The 17,953-nt window shown below is 37.6% G+C and overlaps 1 protein-coding gene across 5 annotated transcripts in view; it reads right to left on the reverse strand.

Moving 5' to 3' along the window:
- Positions 1-1,235: 1,235 nt before the first annotated feature.
- B4GALT6 (beta-1,4-galactosyltransferase 6) overlaps positions 1,236-17,953 on the reverse strand; it is a 68,055-nt gene continuing 51,337 nt past the window's right edge. For all 5 annotated transcript variants that reach the window (XM_007130543.4, XM_007130542.4, XM_055080496.1 and 2 more), the window contains 5 exons: positions 15,915-16,031; positions 8,883-9,070; positions 5,541-5,663; positions 5,153-5,254; positions 1,236-4,624 (listed from right to left, as the gene is read on the reverse strand). In XM_007130543.4, coding sequence (XP_007130605.2) covers positions 4,477-4,624; positions 5,153-5,254; positions 5,541-5,663; positions 8,883-9,070; positions 15,915-16,031 — 678 coding nt within the window. In that variant the 3' untranslated portion in view covers positions 1,236-4,476. The remainder of the gene's footprint in view (positions 4,625-5,152; positions 5,255-5,540; positions 5,664-8,882; positions 9,071-15,914; positions 16,032-17,953) is intronic.

Here is a 17,953-nt window from a genome sequence, read left to right on the forward strand (position 1 = left end):
TAAATTAGCAATGGCATTCAGGCCCACCAAAATACGTTGTAGGAATGTGCTGAGAAAAATTCAAGTTTTATTTTTCAACCCATATATTTTTCTGTTAATTGTAGTATAATTTTGAGTGATATAGCACTATCTTTTCTGAAGTCACTTAAATCAATAGCAATAGAGTACTCCTTAAGAAACGCCTTTTCTAAATAAAACAATTTTGGTCCAGGATATCTCCACAGCCTTAAATCCATACAAGGAAAAACTTTTTTTTTCTTTTGCATCTTTATGAAATGATGGGTGTTTAATCATATCATTATGCTGTACACCTTAAACTCAGACAGTGCTGTATGTCAATTATATCTCAATAAAACTGGAAGAAAAAAATAAAGACAACCAAAAAATTATAAAACCATTAAATTAACCTGGCATGATTCATCAGAAGATACATTAATACCATAGGTAGGAACCTGGGGCAGACTAAGCGAACTCCATTTTACGGCTTTGCATGATTTGAATGACTACATGATTATGACTTAATGATTGGCTTTATTTGTGATATATAGTGGACAATATTCTGGTAGCTCATACTATGCATACAAATTAATAATACTGAGAATTCATTACACAAATAATTAAAGCTGATAAAAATTATGATCTCACCATCTAGTCCCAAATGCAAATCTAAGTCTTGAGGTATTTTTGAGATTTGACTGTTTGCCTTAAAGATCTTCAGTCTCCTAATACCTGAAAAACAAGAAGGGCATTGCCCACAACACACCAGCTTAGTTTACTGAAGTTGTGCAGGGAGAAGAAAGTTATGCTAAAAATGACTTCTTAAATATTCATTTTGATACAGTAGATTACTAACTGCATTGATGAAAAATATTTAAATGTCACAGTGTCTCTTCTGAGGTCCAAGCTATGAGGTGATCTCTAAATGTATTTAACAGACACTGTTGCAAAGGCATATGTGATCACCTTATACTCATGGTGTAATCCTAGTGCAACCAAGGTATTCACCAGCAATTCACCTGGAATTCAGGAACACAAACACAACAAAACCCCAGATAACCCAAAAAAAGTTCCCGAGAGAAAATAATTACATCATCACACCAGGTCTTTAGAACATTATATTTCATAAAAGACAATGATAAAAAAGTACAAACATTTCCATGAGAAGCAAAAAAAAAAAAAAAAAAAAAATGAGAGTACAAGAAATTACTAGCATTTATTTCAGTGCATTTATATAGAAGCCTTTCAGATCTTAATAAATAAAATAATCTTAAGTACACTCCCTTTTTCTGATAAACACTATGACCATTTTAGTTCTCTCATTGGCATATTTGCAAATAAAAGATAATAAATCTAGAGTACCAGTATTTGTCTGAAAAGTACACAACGAAATACAACAGAGATAAGCAAAGGCCAAATAAAATGACACAAAGTCTGCTTTCATGTGTACAGAGCCTCCAAAAGAAGGAGAATATTGTATTGGATATTTTCCCATTTTGTTTTAAAATGGGTATCAACATCTTGGCTGGGAAAGGAGAATAAGCAAGCTTTAATACATACTTTTGTATTTACATAATATTGCAAATAAGGTTTTCTTACTGAACACCTTTTCACAAAATACAAACAGAAATTTATAATTAGACTTAAAAAAAATTCATTAAACCCCAGTTTTGGCAAAGACTTAAATGACCATCTCCACTGTGAATGAGACATAATGTTACAGCAAATGTGTACACTTTTTCCTTTTCTTTTCTACAAACAGACCCATTAATCATTACTACTTTCTCTAGTTGAAAGGCACTATATAAGTTTCCCAGTAGGGCCATAAGGAGCTCATAACTATGTCCACATATATACGTTTCTTGACTTTGAGACTAAGAAATACAACACATAAGTTATCTTATCAGAGGATGTTTTCATAATTTTAGAAAGGTTTCAACTTGCTTGATTTGATTTGTTTAGAAATATTTTTTCTGTAGACATACCTAGCATTGCACCTGATAGAGTACGTAATCAATACATGTTCACTAATAAATCAACCAAACTATAAAGATAGTTTGCATTTGCAATGTATTTGTTAATTTTTATGGAATACAGTTATTTTTATACAATGACGATAACTGGGCAAAGCTATGTCACTTATATGCAAACATATAAAAGTTACTATTTATAGGCAACAATCAATTTGAGGTCTGCACTTAAAAATAAAAACAAACAAAAGACAAAAAGCAAACTACTGAGATGGCTTTCACAGGATGACACACTGTATTCAAAACTGAAAAAAGCAGAATATTCATGGCCCACTCCTAAAACAAAAATTACTACTAGACTTAATCCAAGAAAATAAGACAAATACTAGTAGAATGGAGTTCTCTTGAAACTATAAAAATGTGTATCAAAATGAGAAGATTCCACAATGTGGGCAGCTCCATATTAAAGAGAAAAATATGTTTTCCTAGTAAGACTCAGAAACAGCCTTAATTTCCCCCATGACTAAAATATTTAAGTATTATTGGGTTAATTATGCTCCTATGCCCCTACTATCTTGTTAGTGATCAACAAATGTTAACTTTCCCAACCTACTTTCTTTCATTTCATCAAATTAAAAAACTACATGGGCTATGAGAGACAGAAAGTGAATAGATACACAATTTAAGAACAAATACCTTGCTTTTAAGAAGGTTTGATTTTTCATTATTCTGAGTACCAGCAAAAAAATGAAAAATATTTTGGAAATATTTCTAAGAAACAAATGTAGAAAAATTCTGTTTGGTATCATAACAGAGAGCTATCAGTTTTCTCAAAGTGTAAGAATTTCAGTTATTTTATGATTTGGTTTGTGGTCATTTGTGTTACCAATATTTGCCATAGAAAACGACACCTTCAAAATTAAATTTACAACCTGAGAGATAAATAACCACATTTCTGTGTTAGATGAATAATCCATTTCTATTGTTCCTCATGTTGTTGAAGATTCACTTTATGGATATGTAATTTTTTGTTTTAAATTTGTGAAAATATCTTAAGATATTTTAAAGAATCTTTGGTTAACCATAATTGATAATTTTCAAAGTAAGGATACTGTTTGGTTTTGCTATGAAAATGCCATCCAAATTTAAGATTAAGTAATATGCTTGATGTCAGGTAGAGAAACCTGTTTTTAGAGAAGTGTCTTAATAACACCAATGCATTTAAATAACTGATAATGTATTTTAATATAATTCTATTAATTTATGCTTTTGTAAGGAAATTAACATCGGAGATGTGATATCTTAAAAGTGAAAAAAATACATGTAGTTTGAATGAAACTGGCCGACATTAAAAAGGATCCCTTCCAAACTTCAAATCCTGAGTCTAATAATCAAACTTAAAATTTGTTTTTATCTACTAAGCATTTATCTTCATAAAAATAGAACATTTAATTTCTTACCTAATAGTATAATTCACTTGTATATTTTAAGTACTACTGGGTTTTCCATAACTCAATCTTTTAAAAATTGTTTTGCTTTTTTTAAATGAAGATTTTTTTTGGCTCTTCTGAACTGGAAATAATAAAAGCGCTGCTCACTATGAATTAAAAAAAATACAGTGTACAACCACACGCAACCTTGGGAACATTTTTTGAGGCACAAAATCCCTGACACTTACACCAGAGGTACATGAGAGACGTTTAACATAAAGAGGTCCTTTATATCATGTCACATCATAACTTTTAAGATTTTCTTGGTAATACTCATGCAATATACACAAACAATATGGTTGTGATTTAGCAAAATCCGATGAGATTGCAAGCAAGGGAAAAAAAAGAAGTAATCCTCCATAGGAAGAAAAGCTAAGTCCTTTCTTCTTACCGTTTAAAACCCTAAGGAAGCTGTGACTTCTTCCACACAAAAAGCTGAAGGTATAAAGCTCAAAACTAGTATAACAGTGTACTGTATTAGTTGGCTGTCAATTATTGACAGTTCCTTCATTTCACACAAGGTTAACCTCTGTTTAGTGACATAAATTTATACTGTTTTATTCCATGCAGATAAAAAAAATGTTTATAAAAAGTCCCATAAAGGCATAACCCATTACATGCAAAACTGCAACACATCTTGTTTCTCAACCATTTGAACACATTAATTTATATCACATATGTACAAAATATGTTTAAATGGAAATAAAGCATTCTCTTGAATTAAATTATAAGATTTTAGTATAAAAATTTTCTCTTTGTAGGGAGCTCTCTTGACCGCCAGGCTTAAGCAACAGCATCTGGTCTCTGCAGTGCTCGCCATGGGGTGTGTCTCAGGATAGAGGATGGGTGGGTGGAAGAAGGCTGACTGTATACAATCCCACAAGTAAACACTGAGAATACAGGCTCTTCTCACCACCCAGGGCACTGTGACACATCCATTCACTGACCTCCATTAAGAGTGCACTCCAAGTTCCCGATCCAGCATCATGGTCTATATCTTGCCATGAGAGCTACTTCTTTTAATAGTCTTCAATTGGAGCTAACTCTGGCATGAGGTTTACAGATATATTTGTATACAACCTATCAACCAGTATTTTTGGCGTACATACTAAATTGTTCAACCCATCGATGTACTGGCGCTCTCTTGAGTATCTTAGTAATTTATACCTATAGCATTAGAGAAAAAAATTAAAAGTAACAGAAACATGTTTGAAAAGAAAAATTGATGAGGAATATGCTCAAGGTCATTCTTATCATTAAAGCACTTAAAGCTCTTTACAATTTTTGGTTCTTACGCATAATTAAAAATCTTTCTAGACCATTATTCTAAATTAACATTTTTACTAGTCTTAAAATGCTACCTGAAAAAAGTTATTTTGCACTCCTACACATTAGATATCCTTAAGAAATAAAATGCATTATGCTTTATGTTAAGGAAACATTTTTTACATAAATAATTAACTGGGCTCTTTAATATAACATGAATACATACGTGTGTGTGTGTGTATGTAGGTATATGTATATGCATATCTCTTCAAAACAAGCACAAAATGCTTTACTTTTATAAACAAAAATGATATCGACAGAAAATTCCCTTCAGAAGTTTTTTGTGGGGAGTGCAATGCATTTTTAAAAAAATCTTTCATAATTAAATAATTTTGAAACCTTGATATCTAAAGATGATATTAAACTTACCGTCCTAAGAACTGGACTTCACCTCGATGGTGATGAGGAATAGACTTGTATTTTCCCAGGTCCCCCTCTGGTCTTGTTACATTATATCCAGCATAGTGAACCCTACAATACAACATACAGAAATGAAAATACATTAAGAAATAAAATCTAACATAAAAATATGTGAGTTCAACTTAAAACACAAAAGAATGCTCTAATGTATGCGCTGTCAGTAATTTCAAAAGGGTACTACTCTCAATAAAAAAGGGAGAAACACAACATAGGATTTAGGAACCTCAAAAATTTTCCACCCCAAAGAATCCTTTCCTGGAATAGAAAAGTATAGTTTACTTAATAGAAAGGAAATTTATAGAAATTCCATTATTAAGCAATTTGTACCTCAACATACCTATTCCAAAGGTCATCGTCTTCTCCTCCCCATCCCCAGAAGGCATTTGGAAAACCATTGATCTTTCTGAACTGTTCCACTGTCAGTCCACTTACACCACCAAAAAACTCTTTATAAGGAAGACTAAAAAAGAAAGCAGAATATAGCATTCTAAAAATGAAATCAAAACTGTTTGCCATGTGAAATCGAGTTTTCAGTCTTTTACATGTTTTGCAAAATATACCCCTACTTCCATATAAACAATTATGTTGATTAAATCATATTCTGGGAAATGTAAAGTACATCAAGAAACAAAACATCTTTACATTCTAGTGAAACAAGTACATCTAACTGTGTTATGCAAAACACTTGTGGTAACTGAAATTTAACATTTAGTATTGTTACATTACAAGACTCAAAACCTAGTGTTCAAAAATGGTCTACTTTCACACAAAAAGTAGACTTGATCAATAGCTGCTAAGGCAATGTTAGATGTTACTAAGCTAATTTCCTAAATTAATTGACCTTAATTTATTAAATACATCATCATATAGACTAGGATAAATATAAATTAGTAAAAACAAGTCTAGCATTTAATTTTGAAAAAACTAGCTGCCTATTGCTGTAATGATCTTCTCTGTTTGGACTACACTCCCAAAATATTCATGGATATTTACAAATATATTTATTTTTAATGCACTAATATTTAGAAGAGTGACAATTTTTTGAGATGTAATTGACCCTGTATTAGTTTCAGCTGTACAACATAATGATTTGATATATGTATATACTGCAAAACGATTACCACAATATGTCTGGTTAACATCCGTCACCACGCACAGCTACTTTTTTCTCGCGATGAGAGCTTTCAAGAGCAACTCTCTTAGCAACTCTCAAGTATACAGTACAGCATTTGTTAACTAGAGTCACCTTGTTATACATTACATCCCCAGGACTTGTCTTATAACTAGAATTTTGTACCTGTTGATCCCCTTCACCCACTCCCAACCCCTGCCTCTGGCAACCAAAATCTGTTCTCTTTATCTACAAGTTCGGGGTTTTTTTTTTTTTTTCGATTCTGCATATAAGTGAGATCATACAGTACTTGCCTTTCTCTGAGAAATGACTATATTTTTAAATCTGGATTTTATTTTCCTTACCTTTCTCTAACTCATCCTCCATGGAATTTGTCAAAGTTGTTGGTTTAGAAACAGACAGGTTTTCTGATGCTGAGGCAGTATCCCTAGACTTGCAGTCCTGAATAAATTCCTGTGGCCCCAAATGTGCTACTGGGGAGCCAGGTGCCAGAGCCCCTGAATAGACAAGGCCAATGTGGAGGAACAGCAGAGAAAACATGACCACACGCAGCCTCTGAAAATCACGCTGAGGGAAGTCTGGCCAGGACTAAAGCAAAGCTGCCTCAGAGGAAGAGGGGGGGCAGATTTCACTTTTTTGTTGGAAGGACTCTGGATTCACTCTCTGCAGGGAGGAAGTGCTGTGTGCCAGCTGGGACCTTGTGTGGCCACAGAAGATGAGAGAGGCAGCTCCCACAGAGAACTCTAGGCTGCAGGACAAAGCAATCCTGGTCCCACACTGGGCCAAAGGCACCCCAAGACAGTAACAGCAATACTGACCCCAAAGTCTACCACGGTGTCCCAGGGTACCTCACGAGGCTTGCACTGGGGAAGTTAGATTCTAGTTATGATACCAGCTGGGGTCCAATAGGGCCAATAAGCGCTCATGGCACCATTGTGTTTCCCACACCAGTTGCATTATGCTTGCCCAGGCTAGTGGTTTGGGAGAAACCTGAAATCAGTAGACAGGTAAAAATGGATAGATAAGTGTGTGTGTGTTCACTGACATGTATAAATTGCCAAGCACGTTAATCCATTTAGTGTTCTGCTTAAAAGCAGAAACAATCAACTGCACGACACCCAGAATAGAAAAAGATTAGATAAAATGAAGGTGTAATAGATAAAGAACAGAAAACGGAAGCCTGACAAACACAAATCTAGTAGTGTTTACTGACACTGTCCAAAGGGAGAGAGACACTGCTCTGGGGACCTGAGCGTTCTGGTCAGCAGCCTTCATGGCGTGGGCACCACCCCACCCACGGCGTGGGCACCACCCCACCCACGGCGTGGGCAGGGACACTTCATCACACTTCAGCCCATGCACTGTCTGGCCTGTTCCCTGCTCTGCTGCCATCCTCTCTCATTTCTAGTCCAACTTCCAAGATACCCTATGCACCCTGGGATTAGTCTAGGTAGATACGAATATTTTACTGATTAGAAATTAATATTTTCAAATAAAAAATTAATTTAGAATTCCTAGTTTATATGACATTTATGATCATCTTTTAGTAAAAATCAATTATGCTAAATTTAATTTGACTCTAGTGGGCTGACTAAAATTGAGTTTCTAGAAGTGCTAAGAATCAGATCCTAAACCTGGATGACCTTCCCAAGGTAACACCAAACTTGGATTTCAGGTACCATGGTAATAAGGAAAAGGTTTTCTAATGATGACAACAACCAGTCTAAAAAAATTAAAAAAACAAAAAAAAGGCACTCTTCCTGTTTCAGCACTAATTCACCGGGTCTCATCACTGAGACTTTTTGCTTCTCTAACTCAGGTCAGGCAGCAGGCAAAACAGTGATGAAGGCAACACCTCCCCTGCTCCAGGCTATTTTCTCTCCTCTCCACTTCCATGAGTCAATGAAAACTGTGATCTCTTTCCCAAATTAGACCTTTAATGTCAATTTAAGTCACTGTCACAGCTCCGATGACAGTATCATTTCAAGGCATCTCCAGTCAGAGAATGAAAAAAATGTTTCTTATTATTAAAGGCAGGTCAAGAATCCATAGCTTAGGAAAAAGAAAATATACTGCACAAGAGCGGGCCTTCACTGCACGGGAACAACCCTGGGGGAGGGGAAGAGAGGGGAGCCAACCTGTGCTGTGTTCCTACCTGGGGCAGCCCAGCGCCTGGAATCTGGCAGAACCCGTGGATGGGCTCTAGTGCTTCCTGACCAAGGAAACCAATGTTCAGAGATTCAAGTCCTAAGATGCAAATCCAAGCCCTCTAACTGCTAAGCGCGAAAATCAGAAGTTAGGTCCACATTTCCTTGACCGTAGAAACCAGGCTCTATTTCCCACCACCCCACGCTGAAACCTGTGTGTGAGGAAGCGACTGGATGGACCACAAGCGACCCTACATCCTGGCTCCCTGCGAGGATGGGCTGGAGTTAAAGATACTCTCTAGGCTCTTGAGCCCTCTCAGATCCAGGCGCATAACGCTGCTACCATTTCAATGATATGATTTTGCAGGTGTGCTGCAAAAGAAGAGTGTACATTACTTACATATACATGTATTTATCCAGCTTGGCTGCAAAGTGACGTGGCATTTCTCCACATCCGTAATAATTTCGGTCATTTTCAGGTAGATGATCCACATCGTGGAAGATTACACAGTCCCAGACACTGTCTTTCATGGCCTCTTTGAAGCCCACATTGAAGAGCATTGCACGGTTAAAAGGCTGCGTGCCAGTCTTCACAAAGAGAAAAACAGAAATGTACTCAGGCTTTGCCAGGACTTTTTTCTATACCTTTATAACTTGTTGAATCATGGTCAAATACTAATAATAAATACATACAAACCAAATTGATAAAATAATAAACATGTTTCAGGATTTTCAAATATACTATTTAAATTATTACATAATTTTATACTTTGGTAACACACAAGAAAACACTGTTATTATCAGGGCCACTGGTAGATCATCAAATTTATATAATAATTCATGTTTCTGTTTTACTTCAAATGTATCAGGATATAGATTATTTATGACCAGGAAAAAAAATAAAGCCATTGAAAATAATATAGGTTGTATTTTTTAGCAAAGCTTTCCATATGGTGTCCCGACTAAAAGAAGCAGGAAACAAAGTGACTCAAGAAGCAGTAACCCTTCTCTTACATAACAAGGCCAGGGAGGGCTAACTTTGTATTACTAATGCTTATAATAGAGACAAAGGCATTTTCAGAGACAAAAACAATTGGAGCTTGTTACACAAACCCCAATTTCCTTTATTATAACCATTTTCCTTTATTACTAGGGAAAATAAAGTGTCCAGACAACAGTTTCTATTTTTATTATTCTTGTTTATGATAAAGATCAAGAGCATTTGAAGGGACAAAAAAAGTGGGAACTTATTACACAGAACCCAACTTCCTATATAATGACCACTTCCCTTTACTTATGAGGAAAATTATATTAAGGTGCATTGGCAATAAAAGGTTTCATGCTACAGCTAAAGAAAATTAAAGAGCAATTTACCTATGTCTTGGCAATATTTCTCAAAATCATTTCCAAAACATAAAACAAAAAAGGATTACGACAGAAGTGAATGAGATGCACAATGCAGTCATCACCAGAGCGCTCCCTCAAAAGTGAAAAATAACTAATTTTTAGTCCTGGGTCCTGCACTAACTTGAGATAATAGAAATCACTTTACTTTTTACAGCTTTTCCTCACCAATGAAATGGAGAGAATAAAAAGGAAAGGCAGTTAAATTATAATATTATTACTGGTACATCATCAGTTTGAACAAATGACTTTCCTTTAAGATTTAAAAAACTGTTTTCATTAAATGTGGACGTAATACTTACTGGCTTAAAATAAAAATAAGAAGTTTTATGTCTAACCCACCTTCATCTTCCAAAAGCAATACATTTACACACCTCTAGTAGTTTATTCTGGTACTTATCTCCTCATTTCAAGGTAATGAGAGTTTTGATATCCCCTTGCCTCATTAACTTTTTAGACACTGCTGATTTCTTACCATGGTCATTGAGGATTTATACCCCCCCATTCACTGCCCCTCCGTCCATTCTCCCAACAGAGTTATGTCCTAATTTTTTGTTAAGTCAACGGTATTTGCATTATTATGACTTTATATATATGATTGTTGAGTAAATTATGATTCTGTTTTCTTTCTCAAACTGAGATTCGTAACTGTCTTCTGTTTTCTTACTTTTCTATATAACTATTACTTTGTACAAAAGCCCCAGCAGGCATGCCCTGTATTTTTTAATAACTGATGCAATCATTGAAACACATCAAACCATTTATCGATTCCTCCTCCACCCACCCCCCAAGCCCAACTCCAGCTGCCACTGCCCTCGCCTCTTGCTCCAGTCTTGACTGGTCGGACCATGTGCAACTATCATCCTGGGCCTCCTCTTTCATTCCCTACATCATCTGTGTCCTTTGCTTGGCTCTCTCAATTTGCTGAGGAACACCCTTCAGCAGCTTCCTATCTCAGGATCCACGGGAGAAAAAATATATATATGTATCTATATATCTATAAATATACACACACATAGATATTATACATATATATATATATATATTTTTAGCCAATGAATGACTGAAAATGCCATCAATCTACCCTCACACTTGACTGACATTCTGACTGGGTAAAAAATTCTACGCAAGAATTACTTTCCCCTAGAATTTTAAAGGCATGTGGTTCCACAATCTTCTAGGTATCAGCACTGCTGAGAAGGTTCATATGATTCTGATACGTAATCACTGGTAATGTTTCCTACAGAATCTTTTTGATACCTTCCCTTTTTAATTTGCATTCTAAAGTTTCAAAATAATATGCTTTAAAGCTCTATATTTTATTCATGTGTACATGCGGACCCCTTTAATCTGAAGACTCATGTCTTTGCTTCTGGGAAATATTCTTATATTATTTCTTTGGTCATTTTACTCCACCCCAACCCCGTTTTTTTCCTGCTATATTTTTTCAGAACTCTGATTAGTAAGTGTATTTGTTATCTACTGATGTGTAACAAATCACAGCAAAACTAGTGGCTAATAAAACCATAGTCATTTATTATGCTCAAAGCACCTGTGATAGGAAATTCTGACAGCACGGCAAAGATCCCTGATCACTGCTCCATGATGTCCGGGCATCAGCTGGCAGATCCACTTCCAAGAGGACTCAGTCACACAGCCAGCAAGATGACGCTGGCAAGTCAGTTCTTCTCCACAGGGTTGCTTGAGTGTCCTCATGACACGGCAGCTGGCTTCCCCAAGAGCAAGTGATCGCCAACAGACCAAAGCAGAAGCGGCAATGTCTTTTATGACCTAGCTTCAAAAATCACAAACTGTCACTCTGCAGTGTGGCTGTCCACACAAGTCAGCCCTTATTCATTGTGGCAGGAGACCATACAAGGAGGCAAGGATCCTTGGGGACCACCTTGGAGGTGGTTACCCCTGTGAGGCATACTTCTTAGTCACACAGCCAGCAAGATGACGCTGGCAAGTCAGTTCTTCTCCACAGGGTTGCTTGAGTGTCCTCATGACACGGCAGCTGGCTTCCCCAAGAGCAAGTGATCGCCAACAGACCAAAGCAGAAGCGGCAATGTCTTTTATGACCTAGCTTCAAAAATCACAAACTGTCACTCTGCAGTGCGGCTGTCCACACAAGTCAGCCCTTATTCATTGTGGCAGGAGACCATACAAGGAGGCAAGGGTCCTTGGGGACCACCTTGGAGGTGGTTACCCCTGTGAGGCATTGATACTTCTCAATTTCTCCTGCTTTGGTTCTAGTTTAAGAGTTATCTTCTTAAGTTCATCTTCCAGCCATTCTACCGAAAGTTTTGTTTTACTTATCACATTTTCTTTTATGATAACTTTTTTTTTTTTTGTGGTACGCGGGCCTCACACTGTTGTGGCCTCTCCCGTTGCGGAGCACAGGCTCCGGACGCTCAGGCTCAGCGGCCATGGCTCACGGGCCCAGCTGTTCCGCGGCATGTGGGATCCTCCCAAACCGGGGCACGAACCCGGTTCCCCTGCATCGGCAGGCGGACGCGCAACCACTGCGCCACCAGGGAAGCCCTATGATAACTTTCTTATTCTGATTGTTCTTTATGGTGTTTTCATTTCACAGATGCATTATCTTTCCTTCACTCTCTGTGGACAGTGATTTTGAGTTTTTATTACTGTTCATTTTTTTAAAAAATGTTCTCTGTTCCCTCCACTGTCTATATTTTCTATAATCCCTTTTGTTGGATTGGTTTTGTCTCCTTTTGTGGGAACCCTTCGCCGCCCATTCACGGTTGAGAGCAAGGCACTAAAAAGCTGAGGGGAACCTCCACATACGTATGTGAGGTTGTGGCACAGCACTCTTGGCTCCACACACGCCACACACGCACACGCATGCGCACGAGCAAATCCCTAAGCCAAACTGAAACAGAAGCCCCGACCCTCCTCGCCGGCGCTCTGCGTGCCATAGCTCAGAAAACGGCAACACCCTCCTTCAAGACAAAAACCCTGCGTCCTAGTTGACCATTCTCTGTTGCTCACAATGTACGTCCACTTCAACAGCAAATAACCTGACTTCTAAACCCAATGTAGCCCAAACCCAGCCACTGCTCACCTCCTCCCTCCAACACCACCGTAGCCCGAGTCAGCATCTTCTGCTGCCTGGCCCGCGGCAGAAGCTTCCACTCAGTCTATTCTCCGCACAGTCATCTTCTGCAAAGACCATTAGATCACGCCACTCCTCTACTCAAAAGCCTCCAGCACCTTCTCACCTCACGCGGGACAACCCAAGTCCTCCCCCAGGTTCTTCATTACCTGCGTCTCTCCAGCCTATGATTTCCTCCCTCACGTCTTTCTTCACTTGTCGCTCCAGCAACACTGACCACTTTGCACAAACACAGCATGCGCTCTCCTGCCCTGCCTGGAACACACATCCCCAAACGTCAGCATGGGCTGCTCCTCTGTCCAGGGCCGCTCCCACCGAGAGCCTTCCGTAAACGCTCTGAAGGAAAGAGCACATCTCCCTGCCCCTACCGCTCTCTCTGCCCCGACTCTTAGCTCCGGGCACCACCTGACATACCACACCACTATTTACTGCCCTCCTTCCCTCACGAGAAAAAGAGGCCTCACCTGGCTTGTCCCCTGCTGTCTCCCCTTTGTTGAATGCATGAAAGCGGGCTTCACGGAGGTGATAAAGGGAGGAACTGGCCTCTTCCTCTGGAGACTTCCCAACATTAGACCAGGCATCATCTCCCTGGGGCTAAGCTACTTCTCTAGTGAAGAGGCCGCTCACGCCCTGCCTCACTTGAAGGGGTTGGGGGGATTCACACCGAACGACTGGCTTCAAACAGCCAGACAAGGAGAAGGACAGAGGGCACTTGGGGTCCGCACGCAACCCGACTCAAGCCTCTGCTCTGAGGTGCCAGAGTTCGGCTGCATCAGCACCCGCAGGACCCGCGCTGCTTTCTCCGAGGAGAAACTTTTCATTTTCTACAAGATACAACAGAGTAATCACCTGGCAGCACAAGCCAACTGAAGAAACTAGGGATCTGACTGTTCTGCAATCAAACTTTTAAACAATCCCTTGGTTTAGCCCAGTGCTTCAGTTCGTCTTTCAAGGGCTGAGATGTGCAGGGGGGCTTTGTCCAGCAGACCGACTCAATCCTTGTCACCAGCCCCCTGACAGCACGTGGGTCTGAGCCCCTGTGCTGGGCTAAGGGAGGGCGTGCCAGTGTTCCACCTGCCTCTTGACTCCCAGAGATGGGCTGAAATCGCTCCACTACTTCCATCTCTTTGTCTTTATAGTTTAATAACTCATTAAAAGTTTTTTTCTTTCATTCATTTTAGGAGTCCGGAGAGGAAAAGAGGGAAAAATGTTGTACTTCTATATTTAACTGGGAGTTCTGAGCTGCTCGTCAAAGGCTTAGCCCTTCTGGCACCAGTCCGGCAGGAAAATGACTCTTCTATTTCATATGTGGTAAAGATGGTACTAGCTCAAAACCACAACACACTGTCAAACATACAGGCCTGAATTAATATTCATCAAGGCTAAGATTCAGACTTAAGACATTTATAAAATATGGACCTTAGCTGCTCTGCAGACCTCTTCATCACATACACAAAATAATTCAGTGGTGTGGACTCGCAGGAGAAAATGCCTTTAAAAACAGAGGCAGATATCTCATCCCCCAACACATGATGAAGACTGAAGTTTCAAAAAAGGAAACTAGCAGTTGGTAAAACGGATCTAGAAGTTTATAACTATGGCTATCATGAAAGTAGCTAAAATTTTTATTTACTATCAGGTTAAAAAAAGTTAATTTTCATAATATAGGTGACTGCATTAAAAAAGCACATATGCCCTATATACATCATTATATGAACAGGAAACAGACCTTAAAAGGGTGATTTACACACAGAGAGCTATAAGTTACATTAAATACCCAGTACTTCCAGGGGGAAAAATAGAGGCAAAAAAGCTAAGAGTGAGAAAATTAAAAAAAAAAAAAAAGGTAGAATCAGCCACAAAGGGACTTGGGAAAACACACTAACTGTAACAATATTAGGAAGAGAATTTGAATATTTTCTAATATTTCAAAAACAAACAAAAAAAATCCCAGAGGCATCTAATATAAGCTAGGTCACTTTCTGCCTACTGATAAATAAAGAAATACATTTTTAGTCAGATTTAGTAAAAAGAAGGACCGATCAGGATAAAATGAGGTCATCAATGTCAAAACCAAAAGTATCCAAATTACAATGTATTCTAAACATGAACAAAATGCACTTTAGAAATACTACACAGCAATCAGTGACAAAATTCAGCAAGGACCCTAGTGTTTGGGAAGTGGGGTTGGGGAGAGACCAAGGAAGAAATCCAAGATGACACCTTAAGTACAAAAGCAGGTGATGACAGAAGTAGAAAAACATAGAAGTACAGAAGGTATCTGACAAAATTCAGCAAGGACCCTAGTGTTTGGGAAGTGGGGTTGGGGAGAGACCAAGGAAGAAATCCAAGATGACACCTTAAGTACAAAAGCAGGTGATGACAGAAGTAGAAAAACAGAAGTACAGAAGATATCTCCAAAGGGTTTAAATAAGTCTGAAAGAACCCTAGTGTTTGGGAAGTGGGGTTGGGGAGAGACCAAGGAAGAAATCCAAGATGACACCTTAAGTATACAAGCAGGTGATGACAGAAGTAGAAAAACATAGAAGTACAGAAGGTATCTCCAAAGGGTTTAAATAAGTCTGAAAGAAACTGTACATATGCAATACTGAAATTAAAGTATTTACAGAGAAAAAATTAGCTGATAATATGATATATATTTCACTTTAATAGGTAAGACATTAGATGATTTTAAATGATAGGAACACATCAACTGATAAAAGGATTAACAAAATGTGGTATACACAATTAACAGGCTCAATCCAAAATGGAATTTTACCCAAATATAAAACCAAGGATTAACCTTAAACTACATACTTTTAATCACACAGTATATCTAAGAGTTTACTACGTTCTAGTATACCTAGTTATCATTTTGAAAAATATTCTCACCTGTTCAATGACATAAAAGGCAAATTCCAGCCGCTGTTTTTGGAGCATTGGAATCAGATGCAAGAAAAAAATTGGAAGATGTTCATGGCGATTACGGAAAGGAATGAGAACTGCCACCTTTAAAACAAAAGAGTCACATATGTAAATAAATACAGCTGCAAGCCCTAGAGGTAAAAGATAAAAACTGACCCTTGAGATTCTCTTACTCATGAATTTTCTCACCAGAGATCCAACAGTGGGCAAAAACAGACAAGGCCCTTGCCTTTGAGCCATTTAAGCTCTTGTGAACCTGGAGAGGTATAAATGGGCTCTGAAGGCCGTTCTAGGGATTGTGGTCCTTATCCTATGAAAACCATGAAAGTCATGGAAAGATTTTAAAAGAGTGATAAAATCAGCTTTGGTGATGGCAAACACTACTATGAAGAGCAGTGTAAAGCAGATTGGAGAAAACCAAAAGCGGGCTCAGGGAGCTGGTTAGAGATTAATGCAAAGTCAAGACAAGAGGTAATGGTAGCTTGAACAGAGGTGCGGTGGAGGACAAGAAGAGAAGTACATGAATTTTTGAAACACTGAAGAGGTAAATGAATAGGATTTGTTCCTGGAATGGATATAAGGAGTGAAGGAGAGGGATGTGTCGAGACTGATTTCTAGGTTTTAAAGTAGATCATAAATAATAAGTTTATGGGTTTTAAATTGAATTTAAAAGAGAATCCACTTGAATATCTAGTATCTAACATGGCTCACCTGGTCTAGAGATATTTTTGAAAAATATAACAGATATATCATGGAATATAAATGAAGTTTGATAATTATATTAATATAATATTTTTCATCTAATCAAAATGCACAATTAAATTTTTGATACACTGCATGTTTTTTTCAGTGGTAGGATAATATTCAGTTTAAAATTGATAATAAAATTATGTTAAAATGTTAAGCTCAACAAAAAAGATAAGGTAAACAAGCACAAGCATCCGAGAAATTCATCCCTTAAATAAACCAAAGAAATGTTTCTTATGTAGTCAAAAAAAACACGTTTATGGGACTTAAAATGGTTTCTCAGTAGATCAATCCTTCTTCTAATAAGAAAAAAAATGATCGAGACTCTCAAAATCAAGACTAAATATCACTGTTTACAAAGTGTATTACTATAATATGGGAATAAATGAATAATGATCAATCATCACTTACTCAAGTCCTCTTTCCTGGATCCAAACTTCATCATACAAGTCAAGTGACCCTACAATACAGATTTTGCCCTTGAAAAAGCTAAAATGTTTTCTAACCATTGCTTTTCTTAGCAATGTCTGAGCTAAACTAGCCTTATTATAATTGTGAATTTTCTAAAAACTGAAATTAAAACAAATAAGTTTTCTACAGATTATAAATTCCAAAATCAGAAGACCTAAATAGGCATTTCTCTAAAGAAGACATACAGATGGCCAACAGGCACATAAAAAGATGCTCAACACTGCTAATTATTAGAGAAATGCAGATCAAAAACTACAATGAGGTATCACCTCACACCAGTCAGAATAGCCATGATCAAAAAGTTTACAAATAACAAATGCTTGAGAGGGTGTGGAGAAAAGGGACCCCTCCTACACTGTTGGTGGGAATGGAAATTGGTGCAGCCACTATGGAAAACAGTATGGAGGTTCCTTAAAACACTAAAAATAGAGCTACCACATGATCCTGCAATCCCATTCCTGGGCATATATCTGGAAAAGATGAAAACTCTAATTCAAAAAGATACATGCACCCCAATGTTCATAGCACCACTATTTACAATAACCAAGACATGGAAGCAACCTAAGTGTTCATCAACAGATGAATGGATAAAGAAGATGTGGCATATATACACAATTGAATATTAGCCATAGAAAAGAATGAAATATTTGCCATTTGCAGCAACATGGATGGACCTAGAGATTATCATACTAAATGAAGTAAATCAGACAGACAAAAACAGATATCATATGATATTACTTATATGTAGAATCTAAAAAAATGATACAAGTGAATCTATATACAAAATA

This window comes from Physeter macrocephalus, chromosome 19 (genome assembly GCF_002837175.3).
Source record: "Physeter macrocephalus isolate SW-GA chromosome 19, ASM283717v5, whole genome shotgun sequence".
Taxonomy (NCBI): domain Eukaryota; kingdom Metazoa; phylum Chordata; class Mammalia; order Artiodactyla; family Physeteridae; genus Physeter; species Physeter macrocephalus.